Source organism: Suillus discolor (assembly GCF_016758755.1).
Source record: "Suillus discolor strain FC423 chromosome Unknown F5147scaffold_7, whole genome shotgun sequence".
In the NCBI taxonomy this organism is placed as follows: Eukaryota; Fungi; Basidiomycota; class Agaricomycetes; order Boletales; family Suillaceae; genus Suillus; species Suillus discolor.
The window spans coordinates 297,429-319,330 of record NW_024541254.1 but is presented as its reverse complement, the minus strand read 5'-3'; the positions used below and the strand labels follow the sequence as shown (position 1 = coordinate 319,330).

The 21,902-nt window shown below is 48.5% G+C and overlaps 11 protein-coding genes and 1 non-coding gene across 12 annotated transcripts; 2 read left to right on the top strand and 10 right to left on the bottom strand.

Annotated features, from left to right (window-relative positions):
- Positions 1 to 22: 22 nt before the first annotated feature.
- On the bottom strand, positions 23 to 3,081 carry F5147DRAFT_605836 (uncharacterized protein). The gene is made up of 2 exons (XM_041432330.1): positions 2,604 to 3,081; positions 23 to 2,545 (listed from the first exon to the last, which is right to left on the bottom strand). The coding sequence occupies exons 1-2, from the start codon at positions 2,896 to 2,898 to the stop codon at positions 414 to 416; spliced, it is 2,427 nt and encodes an 808-aa protein (XP_041297194.1). The 5' UTR covers positions 2,899 to 3,081; the 3' UTR covers positions 23 to 413.
- A 101-nt stretch (positions 3,082 to 3,182) lies between these two features.
- Positions 3,183 to 3,261, top strand: F5147DRAFT_t39. Its single transcript has one exon. It is a non-coding gene; the product is annotated as a tRNA-Arg (tRNA).
- A 153-nt stretch (positions 3,262 to 3,414) lies between these two features.
- On the bottom strand, positions 3,415 to 4,986 carry F5147DRAFT_674765 (WD40-repeat-containing domain protein). The gene is made up of 5 exons (XM_041435874.1): positions 4,720 to 4,986; positions 4,595 to 4,667; positions 3,818 to 4,542; positions 3,711 to 3,768; positions 3,415 to 3,663 (listed from the first exon to the last, which is right to left on the bottom strand). The coding sequence occupies exons 1-5, from the start codon at positions 4,912 to 4,914 to the stop codon at positions 3,605 to 3,607; spliced, it is 1,110 nt and encodes a 369-aa protein (XP_041297193.1). The 5' UTR covers positions 4,915 to 4,986; the 3' UTR covers positions 3,415 to 3,604.
- An 18-nt stretch (positions 4,987 to 5,004) lies between these two features.
- Positions 5,005 to 7,478, bottom strand: F5147DRAFT_674747 (autophagy-related protein 22-like protein). Its single transcript, XM_041435873.1, has 13 exons — positions 7,213 to 7,478; positions 7,136 to 7,155; positions 6,762 to 7,074; positions 6,490 to 6,707; positions 6,341 to 6,441; positions 6,254 to 6,291; positions 6,129 to 6,202; positions 6,004 to 6,081; positions 5,784 to 5,951; positions 5,658 to 5,731; positions 5,578 to 5,601; positions 5,431 to 5,527; positions 5,005 to 5,374 (listed from the first exon to the last, which is right to left on the bottom strand). Exons 1-13 carry the CDS (start codon positions 7,457 to 7,459, stop codon positions 5,153 to 5,155), a joined length of 1,674 nt encoding a protein of 557 aa, XP_041297192.1. The 5' UTR covers positions 7,460 to 7,478; the 3' UTR covers positions 5,005 to 5,152.
- Positions 7,479 to 7,966: 488 nt separating this feature from the next.
- Positions 7,967 to 10,590, bottom strand: F5147DRAFT_817531 (autophagy-related protein 22-like protein; the record flags this gene model as incomplete). The annotated part of the gene is made up of 13 exons (XM_041443597.1): positions 7,967 to 8,575; positions 8,635 to 8,731; positions 8,780 to 8,803; positions 8,860 to 8,933; positions 8,987 to 9,154; positions 9,203 to 9,280; positions 9,331 to 9,404; positions 9,457 to 9,494; positions 9,547 to 9,647; positions 9,704 to 9,921; positions 9,974 to 10,289; positions 10,347 to 10,366; positions 10,422 to 10,590. 13 exons carry the CDS (start codon positions 10,588 to 10,590, stop codon positions 8,354 to 8,356), a joined length of 1,599 nt encoding a protein of 532 aa, XP_041297191.1. The 3' UTR covers positions 7,967 to 8,353.
- A 670-nt stretch (positions 10,591 to 11,260) lies between these two features.
- On the bottom strand, positions 11,261 to 13,351 carry F5147DRAFT_674720 (uncharacterized protein). The gene is made up of 2 exons (XM_041435872.1): positions 11,668 to 13,351; positions 11,261 to 11,409 (listed from the first exon to the last, which is right to left on the bottom strand). Exon 1 carries the CDS (start codon positions 13,071 to 13,073, stop codon positions 11,742 to 11,744), a length of 1,332 nt encoding a protein of 443 aa, XP_041297190.1. The 5' UTR covers positions 13,074 to 13,351; the 3' UTR covers positions 11,261 to 11,409; positions 11,668 to 11,741.
- Positions 13,352 to 13,382: 31 nt separating this feature from the next.
- F5147DRAFT_674718 (uncharacterized protein) lies at positions 13,383 to 13,720 on the bottom strand. The gene has a single exon (XM_041435871.1). It carries the CDS (start codon positions 13,634 to 13,636, stop codon positions 13,418 to 13,420), a length of 219 nt encoding a protein of 72 aa, XP_041297189.1. The 5' UTR covers positions 13,637 to 13,720; the 3' UTR covers positions 13,383 to 13,417.
- Positions 13,721 to 14,202: 482 nt separating this feature from the next.
- Positions 14,203 to 15,067, bottom strand: F5147DRAFT_817527 (uncharacterized protein). The gene is made up of 2 exons (XM_041443596.1): positions 14,576 to 15,067; positions 14,203 to 14,540 (listed from the first exon to the last, which is right to left on the bottom strand). The coding sequence occupies exons 1-2, from the start codon at positions 14,770 to 14,772 to the stop codon at positions 14,276 to 14,278; spliced, it is 462 nt and encodes a 153-aa protein (XP_041297188.1). The 5' UTR covers positions 14,773 to 15,067; the 3' UTR covers positions 14,203 to 14,275.
- Positions 15,068 to 15,250: 183 nt separating this feature from the next.
- F5147DRAFT_817523 (uncharacterized protein) lies at positions 15,251 to 16,345 on the bottom strand (the record flags this gene model as incomplete). The annotated part of the gene is made up of 2 exons (XM_041443595.1): positions 15,251 to 15,508; positions 15,680 to 16,345. Coding segments are annotated over 2 exons (924 nt in total), but the record flags the coding sequence as incomplete, so codon positions are not given.
- A 192-nt stretch (positions 16,346 to 16,537) lies between these two features.
- On the bottom strand, positions 16,538 to 16,965 carry F5147DRAFT_758350 (uncharacterized protein; the record flags this gene model as incomplete). The annotated part of the gene is made up of 2 exons (XM_041440401.1): positions 16,733 to 16,965; positions 16,538 to 16,678 (listed from the first exon to the last, which is right to left on the bottom strand). Coding segments are annotated over exons 1-2 (180 nt in total), but the record flags the coding sequence as incomplete, so codon positions are not given.
- Positions 16,966 to 18,150: 1,185 nt separating this feature from the next.
- On the bottom strand, positions 18,151 to 20,217 carry F5147DRAFT_674704 (uncharacterized protein; the record flags this gene model as incomplete). The annotated part of the gene is made up of 3 exons (XM_041435870.1): positions 20,188 to 20,217; positions 18,673 to 20,144; positions 18,151 to 18,176 (listed from the first exon to the last, which is right to left on the bottom strand). Exons 2-3 carry the CDS (start codon positions 19,991 to 19,993, stop codon positions 18,151 to 18,153), a joined length of 1,347 nt encoding a protein of 448 aa, XP_041297185.1. The 5' UTR covers positions 19,994 to 20,144; positions 20,188 to 20,217.
- Positions 20,218 to 21,186: 969 nt separating this feature from the next.
- Positions 21,187 to 21,621, top strand: F5147DRAFT_674703 (uncharacterized protein). Its single transcript, XM_041435869.1, has one exon. The coding sequence runs from the start codon at positions 21,335 to 21,337 to the stop codon at positions 21,593 to 21,595; it is 261 nt and encodes an 86-aa protein (XP_041297184.1). The 5' UTR covers positions 21,187 to 21,334; the 3' UTR covers positions 21,596 to 21,621.
- Positions 21,622 to 21,902: the final 281 nt, after the last annotated feature.

The window sequence follows — 21,902 nt, the reverse complement described above, 5'->3', positions numbered from 1 at the left end:
ACATGAGCATACTTGTGTCTCAAAAAAAGAAAAGAGGATGAATAATTCGGCAGGTTTACTTGAAACGTGTACAGCATGTACGTGGTAGACGCCACTCCGAAAAAAATCGTCCGCGCCCCAACCGCGCCCAACTACCAGCTAGTGGACACACGTGTGGCACCGTAGCTGCACTAGGCTAGGATTCCAGGAACCGGCACCCGTGTCAGCATCGAGTTCGAGAACATGCCATTCGGTCAAAGACTAGTCAGCACATTTTGCGCAAATGGGTTGCGTAAGTAGCCTATTGCGTGCACCGTTCCGGTCGTACCGTAGCACATCAAATCAAAGCTCTAGCGGAGAATCTCATATATCATTAGCCTAGGGCATGTTCAATATTAAACCTACAGTACAATGAAACACCGCCCAAAACATTGTCACTGAATCTTCCTTCTCTGAGCTTCCTCCAACACACTCTTCGGTCCGCGCTTCGCCATCGCCCAAAGAAAGATGACCACAACGATAGCGAACTGAAACCACAACCACAGCTCTAAGACGAACGATACGAACCGTCGCTTCTGGGGCTTCTGAAGTCGCTGACGAAGGGAGGCTGGCGATGCAGAAGCTGTCCTTGGTTCATTATCTGTGAGACCGCGGGAAAGGGAATGAGTGCGATGGCGGCTTATGCTATCCACGAACTCGTTTACGAGTCTTTGAGGGACTGGAGTGGAAGGACGGGCGAGATCAGCAGAGCTCCCCCTCTGCGGGGCAGAAAGAAGTGTTGCTTCAAAGCGACCTTCAGTCCAGTGGTTTGTGCGCATGCGAATGGTGTGCGACTTGCGATACTTCTTGTCTGCAAGTGTTTCCATGTGCGCATTGGGCGGACTATACGTCAGGGACTCAAAATCATGAACACCGTCTATTTTCAAGCTAACTTGCTCCGCAAACGAGGTGGAAGATGTGGAGGGAGCTGATCTATAACTTGAAGACGGAGGAAAGGATAGCTTGTCTTTCGGGGAAGGAGTGCCGGAATCCGGAACGCCGACGGCATTGCCAGCGGATAAAGGAGAAAGCGATGTAAGATCGATTAAACTTGGTGTGCGGAAGTGGTCGTTTTCATGACAGTTGTCCCATGCAAGCCCTAGCTCATTGTCCAGAGTCTGGGGGGGCGTGAATTCTGCGGTAGGTAATGCCGCAGCTAGAGGTGATGGCAAGTCCAATTCTTCGGGGGTTACAGGTTCCGTAATGGGCTGAGGGACAAAAGGAACGGCCGATAGACCAGGGATAATCAGTGATTGTACAAACGGTGCATCACTGACATCAGATACAGTCGGGGAGTCAAATAATCCAACAACAGATCGACGTGTGCGATGATGTGCAGGTAGAGGGAAGAGCTCTGGAAGAATTGCGTGCCGCATGCTACTCTGTTTGTCTGGTTCAATGCCGCTATCAAAATCAACCGAGGAATCCGCGAGCATAGACCGACGGAGACTGGCGAAACGAATTGTCTCGTCTTCCTCGTCATGTTCATTTTCCTCGTGGACACCGGGATTCTCGAAGCTGTCATCTTCAGCTAGCCAGTCAATGGCATCGACATCACTAAGGCTCTCATATAGGAGCTGGATGCTTGCGGCGTCTCTTTGAACCGACTGAAGCGATGCCGTCGTTTTCTCTTGCTGCACCGTTATTTGTGAATTAATCTGTTCGAGCTCACAGATCTTTTGAAGGAGCTGCGACACGAGCGCATATTCGGGCGTTGTCTGGACTGGCAACTGAGCGGGGGGAGGAGACTGTAACTGCGAGAACGATCGAGAGGGACCGTTGTATAAAGACATCTTTCTTGAAAGCTTGCTATCCGTAGGGGCCGAACGAAAGATGGCTTCAGAAGCATGCCGGCGTAGACACTGCGATGGACGCTTGCGTTTCTCTGACCTGCCTAGCACGGTAGATCTCTTCGAGACCCCTTGAGATGCAAGAGCCCCCCCTGGCGCAAAGTCCCGTACTTCTCCGTCATTCGCATCGCTCTCGCTCCTACCCCGTAGGGCGCGGACTCGCTCCTCTCTCTCATGTCGCCTCTTTGACGCTTCCTCAGACTCAAGGCTGGGACTAACAAGTTTCGCCTTGTTCTCGAGCTCGTCGCTCCTGGCACGAGTTGTTTCGAGCTCCTCTCGGAGCCCTTGAATCTCTTTCTCCAAACAGCGCAATTTTCGCCGTCCCGCTTGATCAGTCTGGACGGATTCAGATTCAAGCTTTTCTAGCTTAGCAAGGAGCTCAGCATTCTGATCGGAAAGTAGAGCAAGGTCCGCAGGGGAGACAGAGACGCGTCTCTGCGACCGGCGCGAGCGAGATGCACTGGTGCTCGCGTGGGAGGAGGAAGAGGTATTGGTATAATAATGCGGGGAGTGTGGAAGAGGTGTTCCGGGAGTAGTTGGAGAGGATGCTGAGGATCCGGATGGAGAGACAGATGCTGATGAAGTAGGCAAGCGAGCCAGAAGCGCCTTGTGCTTGTTCTGGAGCTCTAGATTATTTTCGTACAATGATTTACAGACAGCTGTAGTGAAACTGAGTTCTACACGGGGATAACGATTTGAGTCCATTTCTCTAGAATAAAGCATCAAAGGACACACCATTTTCTCGGTCTTTAATGAGCTCATCAGCTTTCAGGAGGAGCTCAGACAGCTCCTCAGGAGACCTCCCATTCCAATCTTGAGGATGATTAGTAGGGATGTCATCCCATGCAGCGATTGCAGATGCGCCGTTGAAAGACTCTCGTTTCAGATCCGAGGAGTTATCCAGTGGATCATCAAGAAGCGATGTGGCAACGTACGGAGGAGGCGGGGAAGTTTTGACGTGGGTAGAAATTCTTCGTACCCGACCTGGCGGTCGTGGCCGAGGAGTGGTCGTCACTGACGCAGACAGCATATGAGACAACTCAGAAGGTAGACGCAGATAACAGATATAGCAGTCAAATAGAGAAGGGTCAGTCAACGCTCGGGTCCGATCCTCGTTAGCTGGTGCTTAGCACTGGTGATAGAGCGAAAAGAGAAAAGGAGACTCTGTGATACGTTCTGTGACGTTTCGTGTCCCATACATATGAGACTTGTATGAAACAGCAGAAGTTCGGCTTAAAATTATCATTTACATTAAGACCGCGTTATGAAGTTGCTTGTCGTGCATGTGTAACATAAATAAAGTGCCATCAACAAGGCCGCCTGGCGAAATGGCATCGCGTCTGACTACGACTTTGTAATCAGGAGATTGCAGGTTCGACCCCTGCGGTGGTCATTATATTTTCCTGTATTTCGGGACACCTTTATTTTCTTTTGTGTAGCGTTAGAAATTCGAAAAATAACCGCCTGACTCCTGGAATTCGTGGAGGCTGCTTAATTTTAAGTTACATCGTTTGACATGGCAACGTAAGGAACTTTGAAGTCCATCTCACAGTCGACAATACTTTTAAATTACTAATGCACGAACTTACTTTCCGAGGAAGCCGCGACTAATATTAATTCAATGCAGCATGGATGATAAGAATAACAACAAATCGATGTCTGGTGAGTTTGAACTGAAATATCAAACTATCAAATGTGACAGCGGCGCTCCGCGTTACTTGACGCATCGCATTATTTTACACACCAGAATCTAATTCGCCCAACAGCATAGTTCCGTCCTTGCTGCCAGTAAGAACTGTAGACACGTCAGTGAAAATCAACCAGACAGAGAGGAAATCTTACTGATGGGCTCTTTTGGGTGAAAGTCTACACAAGTGACTGTGCCCCTGTGCCCCGGCAGCTAAAAGATGGTAAGTCACACGCAAGAAGTCGAATGGGATAACACCAACCTTGTACAACACACGCCCACTGTCGACGTCCCAAACACAAACCATCCGATCCGCACCACCGACCGCGACCCGTTGTCCCCCATCGTCCTTGCTCCATGCACCTTTCAAAAGCGTGTTCTCGAAACCAGCTGGAGCACCCTGCAACACACGGTGTATCCTCGTTGGCGAGGGCGAAAACGGGCGTACATCATGAATGACGGTATGAGATGAGAATGAAGGTGAGAGGAGGTAGGCACCATTGGGTGATAATGCAAGCGACGTCGGCGTGTCCGTATGACCAGTCAGGGCATAAACCTGCTCGCCCTTGCGCAAGTCATATACATGAATCTCGTTGTCTAGCGCGCCAATATAGAGGTTCTGCCCATCCGCACTCCACGCGACACTCGTCGCTGGACATCCGAGTTCAAACACTGCAACACTGCTCTTCGAACCATCTTCGCCACCCTCCCACACACGTACAGTTCCATCGTCTGAGGCGGTGGCAATGAGCTCGATACCAGCACCGCCTGCCATAGTCCGGTCCAGCGCGTTTATAATTCCGCGATGAGCACGAATTTTTCTTGTCCGCTGGCCGGTGGTAAGATCCGTAAAGGACAGCATTTGGTCTGCGGATACGGTATAAAGGAGCGGTGAGAAGAGGGACCATTGAAGGTCAAGGATGGGCGCTTTATGGTGGCTAGAGAGGAGGCCGTAGTTGGTATTTGGTGGATACGTCCTCCACAAAGCTATACCTCACTTGTAAACAGTTCGCATAGTACACTCAGAGATGTCACGTACAGACACTTCTGTCCGCTGAACAAGCAGCAATGTTTTGTCCAGTAGGGTCAAATCTACAGCTCAGAATTTCCGCCTTCGAACTCATTAATACACCATCCTAAACAAAAATTGTTTACAAGTCTCACCGAGTGAGATCCGCTCAAGCTAACGATAGGTGCTTCTAGGTTGCTTGTGCGCTTGACGCTTCGTATGAGACCTTTCTGTCGGTCATCGTTGCCAGATGAAATGATAATTTGATTTTGAGCAGGGGAGTTCGAGCGCGCTCTTTTAATGAGAGTTCCTTCTGTAGATGGCGGTGGAGATGCGCCTCGTTTTGACATCGTGACCGGGTGTGGAATCTGGATGCTGTGACTCTGAGTTCAAGATGTAGACTCGTCAGTGAACGAAGAAGTTCAAAGCAGAAGTGGTCACGTGATTTCTTGTTTTGCAATAAAGCAGCGGTGAAAATGTCTAGACTCTACAAGTATCTATGTCAGATCTAGGGACTACTCCAACTTTCTAACATGGATCAGAAATGGTCCAGGTCTCCTCAAAGAGCGAAAATATACAACGATCGCTCTAGTGTATACGCCTGCGCTGCTCAGCCGCCCACCCCACAGCATCACTGCGCCCCTTTGTGACATCAACCCCAAACCAGATCACCACAGAGGCAGCCGTGCACATCGCAAACAGGAAGGGGAAACCCTGCCAGTTGTTTCCCGTCTTGTCGATGATGACTTGTATGACATTGGGCCCTACCATGGAAGAGGCACGGTTGAACAGACCGAAGAGACCGAAGAACTAGTTAACTTGAATGTGAGTGAACGCGATGGGAACGAGGAAAGCGAATTACACACCATGTTTTCAAAACCTGGCGGACTAAGTTCAGCCATCATTGCCAGAGAGTACGCGTAATAGGGCGCCTGGAAGAGACCAAACATCACGTTGTACGCCCTGATGAGAATATAAAAACACAACGAAACAGGCGCATAGTCTTGACAAACCAGAACTCCCATACGTTGTGGAACCTAATGCACTCCTTAGAGGGATGATGATATCATGAAACAAATCGAATGACACCGACCCAAGTTTCTCTGTCCATATTCCGATCATACCCCATAGCGGAATCAAAATCGTCACGACATTTGTGACCACAAACTGTGTCATTGACAGTCAAATAGAGATAACATGACAAGGTAGCGATACATACCATCTTCTTTGTGCTGATCTTCCAATATTTCTGGATGTACCAAAAGGCGAGCGAGCTGATTGTCGAAGTGATCGCTTGAGACAAGCCCAGGTATGTATTTTGCAGGAACGAGAAACTGAACTTGTCGTTCTGACATATGCCAACAAGGGTTCCAGTAGTATTGAGCCCCTATCCAAAATTATGTCAGGTGCGGCTTGAAATACGGACAACCAAACAGTACGTCTGCAAGAAGAAAGTAGGAGGACAGATACACAAAGGTGTAGGGAAGATGCTTGTGTGTTTTCAGCGCAGCCCAGATCTAACACTTGCGTGAGCAAAGTTCACGGTATCCCGCTAGATGCTTACCTGCTTCCATCCAATTGTCAGGTAATGTTCACCTTTAGGCAATTCGGGGCCTGGCCTAGATTCCTGGAAGACAACTCAAAGGTTCTCAGCAGGAAGCCCAGAAAGACCAGCCAATGTGTACTCACACCACCAAATGCCTAATACCACCCAATATGTGTTGACACTACATGTATCGATACAACGACTTGAACTCGCAAACGATAGAAACTCACACCACGATCACATAATTGTCTACCTTAGGGTTGTTCGCCATCGGCAGCAAAAGCGCCAAGTTCAGCAATAATGTGGTTAGATATCCGACATTGCTATGAACCTGTACAAAAGATAGTCAGCACGTGACAACAACACGAAGAAGACGCACAGTAAAAATATCGGTAATCCTATTCTTTTCCAGCGACTCCTCTTGATCGTAAACTTCAGGAGAAATCTCGCCGTTTTCATACTTCTCTCTCAACTGGCGTACACGTGGTGTATTTCGCGCGAGACGAGGGAATAAAGCAGCATAGAAGACCAGAGTAATACTGTATGAGACGAAACCGATGATGGACAGAATCATCGCAAAAACCCATCGGTTTGGTGCTGGTGCACGAAATGATCAGACTTTAAGAAAATGCGTGGTACCCGGAAACTCACTGGTAAGTGTCATACAAGCATACTGTGCAGCCCAACATACTACTGTGATAGCGAATAGTAACCACCGTCCGAATGTACCATAGTCAGCAGCAGAACCGATAGTAGTTAATATAACTGTCATGATGGCGAAACTAATACCATCTGCAGTCAGCACCACACTGGAAACTGACTTTGTTCCGCTACCCCAAGGAACTACGCATTGACCAGAAGCAGTCGTTGCAAGGCATGACGAGCCGGGGCCTACAACGGGATCATATCCCGCCGCCGTGGCAAGCCCCTGGAACAGGGTCTGTGTATAGCCCAAACCGACACCCTGGTTGGAGGCACGTGAAATAAGTAGAGTGGGGGATACACGAATTCTGGGACTGACTCACGTTACCACCGTTAGAGTACACTGATGTTTAGCTTAATCAAGGAGTGGCGGGGAGGAAGCACGTGTATTGGAACGCACAGTAATAGCTCAACAACTCCCTTCTGGTCACGAGCGGATCATCCAAGTTGATCGATGAAATAGCAATTTGGTTCGCGTCCAGGTCAGACTTGATATCTAGTTGAACCTGTTTTACATCAGCGTGGAAGGGACGGGCTATTAAGTCTTCCGATGGAGGTAACGTAGACATGGCGGTCGAGAACGAGCTCCGGTAGACCGAACAAAGATGCGTGATTGGCCATGTGTGCTCCAAACTTCTCTTTCGCATTTACTAATGGTTGCGCGCGTACCTTATGGGGCAAAGGCTGAGCTAGTGTTGTGGGGCAGCTATTTTGAAGCAGTTCTGCCGGCAAAACTGGCAAAATTTCTCGGCAGAACCATGTTCTGCCAGGTGGCAGAATTTGCATCGGAATCCAAGTCTTTGCATTGTGGTTCGGTGACTGCTGGCACTAGTCGACAGTCCCTCGTCAACCGCGCGGTGGTTTCGCAAAGTTGAATACACTCTCTTCTAATACTTCTGTCCCTGGACCATTTACATCCCAGTCCAAGGCAAATTCTCGGCGCATCGTTCTTTCCCCATTACAAATGTCTTCTAGTCGAACGAACTCAGCATTGACTCGGATGTTGTCAAACGAGATAGATTCCGGACCGAAGTTCAAGGTGGTAGCTGGCGTCGCTGGAGACTTGCAGCTTGCAACTTGTGGTGGAACAAATATGAAACAAACTTGGCAACTTTGTACGGTATTATTATAAAACCGGTTTTGTTTCCTATCAAGCCGAGAGTGACTAGTCATCGTTCGTCATCCTTTCAGGGAGAGATATAGAAACTGGACGTTCAAAAGTATAAACCGACATAGCCCAAATTATCAGGCCAGTTTGAAAACATTAACACCCGAAGTCGCTGTTAAGTACTGAGCCGTACACCGAATCCGAACACTGGGTACCACGCGAAACTGCAGCAACGTCAGAAAGACGATCAGACGGCCTCCAGGCTCCTTTGAAGTGAATTGAACTGTGGTGGATATGACACAATTCTACCTCTTCTATCTGCACCTTGGCCACTGTTGTTTCCTTGATAGATGGATGTTGGATGTTGTGTCCTGACATGATGGATATATCAGAAATGCCTGAAGCCACCCAAAGAGCATATATATAAATCGTTCTAGTGTGTGTGGCTGCGCTGCTCAGCCGCCCACTTCACAGCATCCCTACGCCCCTTCGTGACATCAACCCCGAACCAGATCACCAGCGATGCAGCCGTGCACAAAGCAAAGAGGAACGGGAACCCCTGCCAGTTGTTCCCCGTCTTCTCGATGATGGCCTGTATGACATTGGGTCCTACCATAGAAGAAGCGCGGTTGGACAGACCGAAGAGACCGAAGAACTGGCCAATGTAAGCCGAACGCAATGTGATGTGAAGCACAACAAAGGTAAAGTACACACCATGTTATCAAAACCGGGTGGACTAAGCTCGGCCATCATTGTTTGGGAGAACGCGTAGTAGGGCGCCTGGAAAAGGCCGAACACAATGTTGTATGCCCTGAGAAGGATATGAAAACAAGATAGAAAAGGTGGATTCTTCACGAACCAGAACTCCCAGACATTATGGAATCTGATGTACATGTTAGAGGGACGATGGATAGAAGAAACAAGTCGAATAATACCGACCCAAGTTTTTCTGTCCATATTCCAATCATACCCCACAGCGGAATCAAAATAGTAACAACATTAGTCACCACAAACTGTACCGTTGACAGTCAGATAAACGAGTACGTGCAACACTAACGCCACACACCATCTTCTTCGTGCTGATCTTCCAATATCTCTGGATGTACCAGAAGGCGAGAGTACTGATAGTCGAGGTAATCGCCTGTGACAAGCCCAAGTAGGTGTTTTGCAGGAACGAGAAACTGAACTTGTTGTTCTGGCAAATGCTAACGAGAGTTCCGGTGGTATTCAGTCCCTGTCCAAGATGTCAGGCATCGCTCAAGAGACAGACAACCAAACAAACATCTGCGAGAAGGAAGAAAGAGAACAGATACACAAAGGTGTAGGGAAGATGCTTGTATGTTTTCAGCGCAGCCCAGATCTGATGTTCGTGTGAGTCGATTTCTCAGGAATGTTTTACCAAATACTCACCTGCTTCCACCCAATCGTCGTGTAGTGTTCGCCTGCAGGTAAATTAGGGCCTGGCCTGGGCTCCTGGAGGATGACTCGAGAGTTTTCAGTAAGAAGCCTACTAAAGACGAGCTACAATATACTCACACCACCAGATACCAAGCACCACCCAGTACGTGGTGACACTACACGTCAATCAATACAGCACCTCAAATATTTGATTGAAAAGAAGCTTACAGCACGAGGACATAATTGTCCACCTTCGGGTTGTTCGTCATCGGCAACAAAAGCGTTAAGTTTAGTAATAAGGTAACTACATACCCGACATTACTATGAGCCTATATCGAACGATCGTTAGCTTCCGACGACAAAAGACACAGCCCCTACAGCGCACGGTAGAAATATTACTGATCCTATTCTTTTCCAGAGATTCCTCTTGCTCGTAAACTTCAGGAGAAATCTCGCCGTTTTCGTACTTCTCTCTCAATTGGCGTGCATGTGGGGTATTACGCGCGAGGCGAGGGAATAGAGCGGAAAAGAAAACCAGAGTTGCGCCGTATGATACGAAACCGAGGATGTAAAGAACCATCGCAAGGACCCATCGGTTCGGCGCTGCACAAAACGATCAGACATCGCGGGAAACACAAGATGCCCGGAAACGCACTGGTAAGCGCCATACATGCATACTGTGCAGCCCAGCATACCACTGTGACAGCAAACAGTAACCACCGTCCGAACGTGCCGTAGTCAGCGGCAGAACCGATGGTAGTGAATATGGCTGTCATTATGGCGAAACTGATGCCATTCGCGATCAGCACCACACTAGAAACCGACTTTGTGCCGCCACCCCAGGGAACCACGCATTGACCAGAAGCAGTTGTTGCAAGGCATGACGAGCCGGGGCCTGCGACGGGATCATATCCCGCTGCTGTGGCAAGCCCCTGGAACAGAGTTTGTGTATAGCCCAGAGGACCGACACCCTGATTGTGTGAAGCATATATAAGCAGAGCGGGCCCCATAATATTCGACCGACTCACATTGTCACCATTACAGTATACTGGCGTTGAGCTTTGTCGGAGAATGATAAGGGACGATACATGTGTACCACTCACGATAATAGCTCCACAACTCCCTTCTCGTCACGAGCGGTTCATCATTGCTGATGGATAAAATAGCAATCTGGTTCGAGTCCTTGTCGGACGATTCTTCTGACTGGATGTCCTCAGCCTGTACTACCTCATTGTGGAGGGCGCTGGGCAGGGATGGAGGTGACGTAGACATGACCAGACCCGATATATCAGGTCAAGCAAAGAAGCGCTGTGAAACTGGAGGGAAGGTTGGTATTACGGCTAGGCTGTGAAAAGTGGAGATGAAAGATATGTGATTTTGTACCAGATATTACGTTGGGGAGAAATTTCAACTCCCCGGAAAGTAGACCACTCTTGAGCTGCTCCCACACATGTCCGACTACCAGAGATTACTGTCATTTCGGATCCATGCTTGAGCCAACGAGGTAAGTATTGCCACACTTGAGGCCTGAGGCCCAGGGAGGCCCATCAAAGCTCTAATTAGGACAGGCGTGACTGAGGTCAGATACGTTCTCCATATTATGTACATGTGCATGCTGGAGTATTTTTGGTTAGGCATACCTTATATGGAGGCTTATCACAAGCTTGATGGTCACAAGGGCCTCTAAGTCGGTAGCCGCATCCCAGCGCTGACTTCTAGATCAAGCTTTGTTCCCTGAGAAAGCTTGGAACCTTAATCGTCCATCATCTTTGCGGGGAGAGATGTTAAATGCCTATCTTTCTTCGATTAGTCTACTAGTAGGAGAGATTAGAGAACATCTGAATTGAAGTCGTCTGACATTGGAAGGAAGGTCTCGGTGATTACATAATAAGACACTCGAAATTTGGTTTGCAGGTGGCTGTGCATGCAATACCACTCGTTTCTGGACTACCACGAGCGCCGCTGAAGGTGTTTGAAATCCCTCATGTGCAGCGTTGGCAGGCCGCGGATCTAACACTAGTACTGAGAGGATCCGCCATTTTCTATCCGCATCGGTCGGGCACCGGAGTAGACGAAAGCCAAATCATGATGGTGCGTGCTGCTATCCGAATTCGTATTCCTTAGTTCCTGCGCAAAGACGAACCAAGCACTCCCAACAGCCTGAGGTTACTAGTTGTGCTGTGTTTCTGCTTTAGTCGCAGTAACCGCCAGCAATTGACCCTTGCAGAGGCTAAATGACGGTTGTAATTTGCAATCGGAGCGCTCAATATTAAGTAGTATTATGCTTTTTGTCATCCCTATTAACTCTACTTTAATTAAGTTACTGACAATTTGTATCGTTTCCTCCAGGTGTGATTCAGCAAATGACACCCTTTCTGTCGATGGCCTCCAAGCACTCCTTCTCGTACTACGTTTTCTCTAGACTAGGGTATCAAGCCACTGATCCCTACGTAATATTTTTGGTAACATTCATAACCGTACTCGGCGTCTGCCAGTAATTGCCCCAGGAGCTTCTGTTCTTCAGCGTCCAAGTCCGCTACGAGCTCTCCAATCGGACTAAAATGTTTGATTTTCTGTTCACCCAACACCTGCTCCGCCACATGTTTCCTCCATGCCTCCCAAACTCTTGTATCATTGGGGATCATGCACTCCAGAATTTTCTTCGGCTTGAAATCTGTGGATGATTTCCTCGACTTGTCGACGCCTGCGTGCAAGATGAAGCATGCGCACGCCGCTTCCGATGTCCTGTTGGGGAGCACAAATTTCGTGATTGGTGGTTCATCTAGTGATTTCCACAGTATATCGGTCTGAATCTTCTCTTTCTCCAGTGACGACAGAAACGAATTGTACGCCCAAGACACTGCAAGCGACGACAGGAACATAATCTGGCCGAATAGTGTTGCTCGAGGAACGAGGAGAAGTTGAATAAGAAACTGTGACAGGAGTAGCAGGGAGCAGATCCCGACGGCGTTGAACTCTTCGCCATGATGATTACCCATGTCCAGCACGAGTTTGCCCTTGGTTATCGACGCCACCTGTTTCTCTGCGCCCTTCAAAATGACAATATCATTGCGCATCATAAGAAATCCATCTCCCCGCGGTGCATATGACGAAGGTTTGACAGGCTTGAAATGCAGCCTCCCTGAACCGATGACAAGGCAAGACAGGCCACTCGAGACCATGCCTAGAATGATCAGCCCGAATGCGAGCCAATCAAGAACATATGCACAAGCGAGGCACGCTGCCAGACTGCTGGTGATGGGTATGGCAGCAAACAGGGCATGAAAACCTTTCATCCTTGGTACGTTGCCTCCCTGCTGCCATTCCGCGTTGTCAACGTCTATGATGCTCACCGACCCCGGTATAGTGATTCTTCCTCCGGAATCGGTCTTTGCCTTGGTCTCTTTTGCCTTTTGGGCTATGAGGTATGCGAGGTGTCCTGTGGTCGTCATATCTGTGCCCGAGAATGCCCCGATAAAGCGAGGTCCATCCTTCCCATCCAGGCCAAACATTTCTTCAGGCGTTGGATTCGGTCCTGGAAAGATGCCGTCCCAGAGTCGAGATTTCGCCAACTGGCCAAATTTCTTGGCGACAGTATAGCTTCCAGGAGAGTTGTACCATCCGAGTAAATGCCTGCCCTGGTAGAGATGGACAGTGGACATCGCAGAGATTGCTTCTTCTCCGCCGAAGAATCCCATGACACCAGAGGTATCAAGGGTGAAGGACGCCTTGCTAAGTGGTAATTTGATAGACATTGGAACACTTGGGTGTTGTTTTTGGTGTACTGTATCACCTAGAATTTCTCCAATCTTATATGTACCACACCCAAAGGCACTGCACAGCTCCTGGTGATACCTTTAAAATTAACCGGGCCTGCGACTAACGAATAACAAAGCGAACCCAATCGGAAATCTATATATATACGTTTGTCAACCTTTCAATGATTGCTCGGCCTCATTGGCCTTAGGCCTGTCCGAAGAAACTGATCCTGGAGAAAGCAGTGTATGCTTTTCTTTTACTTTTCCGGCACCCCGTTTCCCTCGTCTCTTTTACAGAAGAAACGACTGAATTCTTATTCTTTCTATCCGTAGCTATAGGCTCAGATATTGCAAAACAAACCAAAATATGACAAGAAGATATCAACAGATGAAGTAGGGCGGTGACGCTGCTGTTCATTTGGATTGAATTTGTAGAGATGTTGCCTTGACCTGGCGAAATCGCCAGTACAAGTGGGCGCCCAGAGCGCCAAGACTAAATATGGGTAGGCGACCATGTCAGATCGATGCAAGGTTTTGCTGCGACTGCAGGGATGCATCATGATCGCTGCCTAGTAGTACAGCCAATACATCATGCATCATTAGCCGCGGCAGGCCCACCAGAGTGCAAAGAACGTCGGATCTCAACATTTCCCACACTCCTCCTCAGCACCGTGACATTCCTGTCCGCCACCCACCTATGTCCTTTCGATAAGTATAAGTATTTGTCTATGCTATGTACATAATGTTACGATAGAACAAACATTTTGTCTGTTTACGTCCCAATACAAGCTCCAGAGCTCAGAGAGTTGTACATATAACATCTGTATTTTTACCCTTAATGTCCTGACACACATATATGTATGTGAGCCTACTCCACCGCTTGCTTGACCCTCTCAGCGCTAGATGTGGCATGCTCGCAAATAGCTTTCAGTTCTAACTGTATCACAGGAGCACAGGACCGGCCGCTCATTCAGAATCACATCCCGGGTGCGATACAGTTGTCCTGTTTGATGCATCACTATCTATGGCACGAACCTGTGCATCTGTTTTTGGCCTCTAGTCCCCGTGGCCTCTCCAATTACTATCATATACAGGAACAACGCCAAGGCCGATTCAGGCGTGGAATGTCATGCAGTTTGATATCAGGATGTGTGATGGGCATGTAAATATGTACCAGACGACAGCAATACGAGGTAGAACTACACACCAATATCAATATGAGCAAAAACTATCCTCTGCTCGAGCGGCATTTTCGTCTTCACGGCGTGCGTAGTACAGTTGAATGCCCAGGCTGCCTTCGTACAGTCCACGACACCACCATCCTTCAAATCTCCAAATATATACCTGTAAAAAGCTTCGACGTGTTTCGCGACAGGATCGTGGACCTCCCACAGCGTGCCAACGACGCTCTTGAACCCTGAAAACTGAATACCAACTGCGAGGTGGATCACTTCGTCGGGTGTCCTACAGCAGTGTGACAAGCCGATAAGAACGCGAACTCGGCCTGCGGAATATGTTTCTCCATGATATCGAGCAACGTCAAATGTTCGTCTCTCATAACAAAATGCGAATTGTAAGGCTGTTTGAGGTCCTGCTTGCCATGACAAGCAAGGTGCACCCAGGTGTTCTGCTGCAAAACTTCGAGTGCACCTGCTCGTGTGGCTGCGCCGCCAGAAATAGTGGTGCGGTTGACCATTGCAGGGACGAGCTTATGGACAAGCTCGAGCTCGCTGTCCGACAGCCAAGAGTGCCTTGCCTTTCCGTGCACCCGTTTGACCCTGTCCGGTCGCCACAAAGGACGGAGGCATGCGCTTCTTCATCGACTGTCTAGACCTGAACAGAGCAGAAAGTGTCGGCGTGTAAGAGCAGATGTAGAGATCCTCCAGGCATGGCTCCTTCCCAGACCGATCTGCCTTTGTTTGAAATGGATGAGCTGCATGAAGAGGAATGGACGTGAAAGCTGTAGTGGGACACAACCAGATTCGAGAGCGGCGTTTTAGTTTGAGATGATTGTGTCATCACGTGGCTGTCAAAATGTAAATCTGAAGTTCTTTATAGCGAGCGACAAATCAGCAGGGTTGTGTAGAATCTGGTAACGAGGCTTCCTGTAGCCTGGAATATGAGTAGTATTTGTCTGGCTGTAGTGAATACAAAGCCTTTAATGATTATTTGCAGAGAGTGATGGCCTCCTTGACATCTTCATTCTTCTGAGTTTGCGTGAAACGAGAGCAAAGCGCCGAGCTCAGATTGATAAGAGTTGCATGGCGCCCTGGATGGTCAAGCCGCTTTAACCGAAGGGATTCGCGATGCGAATCAATGGCCTCGCTAAGATCCTCGCTAACATGCGATTCGTCTCTGGTATTGAGCGCGAGGGCAAGGTTGTTAAGCGTGGTGTCATGATGTGGATGCCCAGGTGGGTGCAACGTCAGTGCCTCGCGATAGAGGCTGATAGCTCGGGTGATGTCATCAATGTTGCCGCGTTTGTCGAAACAGGCGATGGGGGTCGTTTAAGGAGGAATCGTGATATCTGTGCCCACGAGTGAGACGGTCAAGTTGTCCAGGTAGGCAGCATGGACAGTATGTCCCTCAGGGCACAGAGACACGGCTTCACGACAAAGCTGTATGCTCGTGTCAAGATCATCGATGTTGCCGTGCTGATTAAAATGTCCTTCGACTGCGTATGCAAGCATGCCGAGGGCTCTGGGACGGAGTTGATGGCCCAGAGGACAGAGCTCGAGGACGACTCTTCGAAGATGGATGCCTTCATCGGATGCGTCTGTTGGAAGATTGTTGCATCCACTGATCACATAATCAACACCATTTTTCCCTGCTGCGATGCTACGAAGGTAGGTGCCCTCTGGACAGAGGGGCAGTAGTTCATGATAGAGTTGGGCGGCTTCGCAGATGTCGGCAGCAGTACTTTTCTTGTTGTGGCGCCAAGTCAGCGCTTCGGTGAGATTATATAGAGATAATGGATGGTATGGATGGGGCTGCGGACGCAATGTAAGGGCGTCGCGGAAGAGGGAAGTGGTGGCATCGATGTCTTGAAGATCATTTCGGATGTAGCCTTTGAGGCGGGCCCACGCAAGGTTGGTGAGAGCCGTTGCATGGTCTGGATGGCTGACCGGACACTGGTCCAGAACCAACTGAAAATGCTCTACAGCGTCGTTCAGGTGAGAGACTGTCTTGCTCGTCACGTATGCGGGAAATTGTACGTGGCCAGCATCTGTGTCTCGAGCAATCTCGCAGTCTAAGAGGGACTGCAGTTTGCGTTCTGTCAGCAAAAGCCAACAGAACAGATACCAGCGTCACTCACATCGAACAGTGCGTCGTCCTGATAGTTGCAAGCATGTACAATGGCGGCCTTCAGCTTGAGGGAAGGGTGGACACCGCGCACGGGTGGGAAGGATAAGTCTACGAGACGTTAGTGTATGCGGATGAACGAGAAGCGAACCACTCACCAAATGGCTCATCTCCATCATCGAGTAGCTCATTCCATGACATTTGAAGGCCTCCAACAACCTCACCACCGCCTAGCATTCGACTAAGCTCATAGGATGCCATGTGCTTGGAAGGAACTCGAATATTCTTTCCGTTGATGACTGTAGATAGAGTGTGAGGATGATAAAACAGATGCGAAGGCAGGAGGAACTCGCCTTCAAGCCTGATATATCGGCTTTCTGAGCTATCAGGCATGATGGTGCGATGGAGTTATGGACGGAATCTGTGAGAAGGGAAGACGGGGGTAAGGATATGGGGACTGGATAGAGTTCAGCTGAGAGAGAGGTTGAGGGTTCAGTTCATACTACACGTGTATTACCATGCTGTTGGGGGCTGCTCGTACGATATAGACCCTGGTATGATTACACTAAGCGCTGGTAATGGAGATCACGACCAGGATTAGCGGAAGAATTTAATGTAGACAACGTCGTGACCGGTCTTCAGCGAAAGTGGCCAGCCGAGGTCGAAGGGGGCGAATCTTAGAGTGATTGGACTTGTATGGTACTACTCAGTCAGCACACCGAGGCCAAATGTAGAATCGAGTGTATTTCGTATAGTAATGCGCACAATGTGAAGACCACTGAAAACGGCACGCTAAGAAGAACCGAATGATTCTATACGACTCATCCGATTGAGCCGATAGTGCCATGGGGGAGGGATGATCTTGCCTGGACAGAGAACTGAGAAAAGATTGTCAACTTGAAAAGCAAGGATGCAACCAATTGTATGCTTATGCGGTGAAGGGCAATTGACGAATGTTCAGGAAGCTGTGACCGCTGCCGGCTTGAAGGTGAGGGGAATATATTAATGTCATTTTGACCGAGGACATGCATGGGCTTCGATGAGGGAGAGATGTACAGGGAATCACCAAATAGATGGACATCGACTCGTGGTTCCTTGAGTTCGTGGCCACCTTTCCGCGTCATCCTCGGACAAGGTTAGAAGATGCCAATTCAATTTTCTATTTCAGTACAACTCCCGTGACCGTGTTGCTCATGTGACGCAACTGCCACCGACATCAACGACTCAACGTTTTGAAACACTACTTACATCACGCTGCACCTCGTGGAATTCCAAAGCAAGGGGCACTTTTGATGTGTCTTTTTTGTTCGCGGTCTGAATCTTGTCCAAGGGAGTTTGGGCTTGTCTCTGTTGTTGGTTTCGCGATATCACCTTCATACCCATTTCGGTATCCTTACTATGCTCGACTCAGGTCTACAGTCACCAGCGCAAAACATATGAATGTCCCCTCCTGGTGTACGCCCGCTGGCATTTACCTATACGTCAGTGTCGACTCGAGAAGATGCTGAGATCAGCTATTCGAGTCCTATCATCCCATGAATGTCTCACTAGGGTAGGACGAGACCATCATGATGACCTTGTGATGTCCACGGGTACCTTCGGATGCATCTGTCACAGTGCTTACATCCGTTTCAGCACTGAGTGCTAATCTACAAACGAGGCGTTCTGACCAAGGTTTTCGTGCTAGACGATCTTGTGGCCCTGCAATCGCATGGTCACTCGAGTTCTGAAGAGTGGGTGTTGGAATATTCAGCTGGATGGTAAGGATCACTCATTTCGGGACTACCATGAGCGCCGCTGAAGGTGTTTGAAATCCCTCAAGTGCAGCGTTAGCAGGCTGCGGATCTGACACTAATACTGAAAGGATCCGCCCTTTTCTATCCGCATCGGTCAGGCAACGTATATTATTTCTGCAGTAGACGAATGCCAGATTATGATGGTGCGTACTGCTAATCCGAATTCTCATTCCTTAATTCCTGCGCAAAGACGACCCAAGCACTCCCAACAGCCTGAGGTTACTAGTTGTGCTGTGTTTCTGCTTCAGCAGCAGTAACCGCCAGCAATTGACCCTTATAGAGGCTGGATGACGGTTGTAATTTGCAATCGGAGCGCTCGATATCATGTAGTATTTTGCTATTTGCCATCCCTAGCTCTAATTTAAGTAAGTTACTGACGATTTGTATCGTTTCCCCCAGGTGTAATTCAACAAATGATACCCTTTCTGTCGATGGCCTCCAAGCACTCCTTTTCGTACTACGTTTTATCTATGCTAGGGTGTCAAGACTCGAGCCACTGGTTCCGAGTCCTATATAATATTTTTGGTAACATCTATAACCGTACTCGGCGTCTGCCAGTAATTGCCCCAGGAGTTCCCGTTCTTCATCGTCCAAGGCCGCTACGTTTTCTCCATATGGCCTAAAACATTTGATTTTGTCTTCTCTCAACACCTGCTCCGTCACCTGTTGCCTCCATGCCTTCCAAACCCTTGTATCATTGGGGATCATGTACTCCAGAATTTTCTTCGGCTTAAAAATTTTAGACGGTTTCCTCGACTTGTCGACGCCTGCGTGCAAGATGAAGCATACGCACGCCGCTTCCGATGTCCTGTTGGGGAGCGCAAATTTCGTGATTGGTGGTTCATCTAGTGATTTCCACAGTATATCCGTCTGAATCTTCTCTTTCTCCAGTGACGACAGAAACGAATTGTACGCCCAAGACACTGCAAGCGACAACAGGAACATAATCTGGCCGAATAGTGTTGCTTGAGGAACGAGGAGAAGTTGAATGAGAAACTGTGACAGGAGTAGCAGGGAGCAGATCCCGATGGCGTTGAACTCTTCATCGTGAATACAACCCATGTCCAGCACGAGTTTGCCCTTGGTTATCGACGCCACCTGTTTCTCTGCGCCCTTCAAGATGACAATATCATTGCGCATCAAAAGAAATCCGTCTCCCCGCGGCGCATATGATGAAGGTTTGACAAGCTTGAAATGCAGCCTCCCTGAACCGATGACAAGGCAAGACAGGCCACTCGAGACCATGCCTAGAATGATCAGCCAGAATGCGAGCCAATCCAGAACATATGCACAAGCGAGGCACGCTGCCAGACTGCTGGCGATAGGTATAGCAGCATACAGGGCATGGAAGACGTTCATTCTTGGCACGTTACCTCCCTGCTGCCATTCCGCATTGTCGACGTCTATGATGCTCACCGACCCCGGTATAGTGATTCTTCCTCCGGAATCAGTCTTCGCCTTGGTCTCTTTTGCCTTTTGGGTTATAAGGTATGCGAGATGTCCTGTGGTCGTCATATCTGTGCCCGATAACGCCCCGATAAAGCGAGGTCCCTCCTTCCCATCCAGGCCGAACATTTCTTCAGGCGTTGGATTCGGTCCTGGAAAGATGCCGTCCCAGAGTCGAGATTTCGCCAACTGGCCAAATTTCTTGGCGACAGTATAGCTTCTAGGAGAGTTGTACCATCCGAGTAAATGCCTGCCCTGGTAGAGATGGACAGTGGACATCGCAGAGATCGCCTCTTCTCCGCCGAAAAATCCCATGACACCAGAGGTATCAAGGGTGAAGGACGCCTTGCTAAGTGGTAATTTGATAGACATTGTGGAACACTTGGGTTTTGCTTTTGGTGCAGTACTGCTAGAATTTCTCCGATTTTATATGTACCACCCCGAAGACATTGCACAGCTCCTGCGAAGCCTTTTGATTCACCGCGCCTACACGAATAACAAAGCAAACCCAATTGGGGATCTACTTGATATATATTGTCTCCTTTTCGATGATTGGCCTGTCTCTGTTGGCCTTAGGCCTGTCCGAAGAAAATGATAGATCCAAGAAAAAGCACTGTATGTTTTTATTTGACTTTTCCCGGCACCCAGTTTCCCTCGCCTCTTTCAAATATCAGTAGACCGGTGAGTTCTTGCTGGCGATTATGCTGATTGCGATGCATTTACATGGTCATATACTATTGCTTTATTCCAACGTGACGAAAATATGTCGTAATGTCTTCTTCTCACCGGTTCTCTGATGGCCGCCCGCGGCCCCGCTTTTACAGGAGAAACGACTGACTTCTTTCTATCCGCCTGCCACTATCTGTAGGCCCAGATATTGTAAAATAAAATGGGATATATATTATAAAAAGAGACCGAAAGTGATGCCACTGTTCATTTGAATTAAATTTAGAAAGAGATGTTGCCTTGACCCTCGAAATCGCCAGTGCAAGTGGGCGCACATAGCGCCAAGACTAAATAATATGGGTTTGTATTGCAGGCGACCGTGTCATATTGATGTAAGATTTTGCTGCAACTAGTACTGCAGGAATGCATCATCGCTGCAGTACAGCCAATATATTAACATCGCAGCAGGCCATTTAAAGAACTTTGTCACTGAAACATGGCCATTTTCGGTCGAATCTCATACTCCTCCTTAGCACATTCCTGTCACGGAATCCACCTATAGAAGTATTTGTCTAGGCTATGTACACGATAGAACGCTTTTTGTCTATCTACGTCCCAATACAAGGTCCATAGGGATACAGAAAAAAAGCATCAGAAACACATCCATATTTTTACCCCTTCAAGAATTAATGTCCCGACAACACTAACTGCCAAGCTTCGCCGGCGGCAACCTTGTTCCACAAGTGTTGTGTCCTTATCGACACATCTTCGGAGGAAGGCATGGAAGGCATGTGGTACATTAATCGTCCGTCAGCGCTCAGAAGTAAATTACATTTGAGAGTGTCCATGATCAAGAAAAGCTGCGCCAACTTCGCTATCCAAATACAACATAATGCTAGTACAACTGTTGCAGCACATTCAGACGGTTCCTGACCTAGGCCTGAAGGCCTGATAAATGATTGCGATCAATCGTTGCATAGCTTCGTTCTAAAATTGTATTTTCGGAAGATACGTGAGCTCGGTCCTTTGCTTTAAAAGGCATGTCTGATGAAGGACCAGCGCCAAGATTGCATTGTTTGGACGGATTGGATGCTTCTAAAGATATATGAACAATTCACAACGGTTGTCTGTCTAAAGGAACAAGTACGTGCCACTGATCCACATTGGAATGACCTCGTTCGTCACATCCAGTATGGTAGCCGTGGTCGTCAGCATATCGAGTTGCTCCGTTCCCTCGTACTTACTACAAATTCTCAAGTCCCAAGGGATTTCAAGCTACTTGGAACGAGCGATCACTATCGAACGTGATAGAGATTGCAGTTGGCATGAAGGTTAAGGCAACCTTCAACGTCGAAACAGATCTGGACATTGCAAATGAGGGAAGAGCATTAGTGGTAAGGACGGGAGTCAGATTTTTCACTTACAAAGGCTACTGTGAAGTTGGAATACCCTCCGGCACATGTTGTGATCAAACTAAACCACAAGAAAGCCAAACGTTTCGAAATCTGGGACCCAGAGTTATACCACTGGTCCCAATGTACGGTATTGCACAATGCACATAGTATGTATTTCGGGCCATCAGGAAAACGTAATTCACTACAGAGTGCTACAGAGC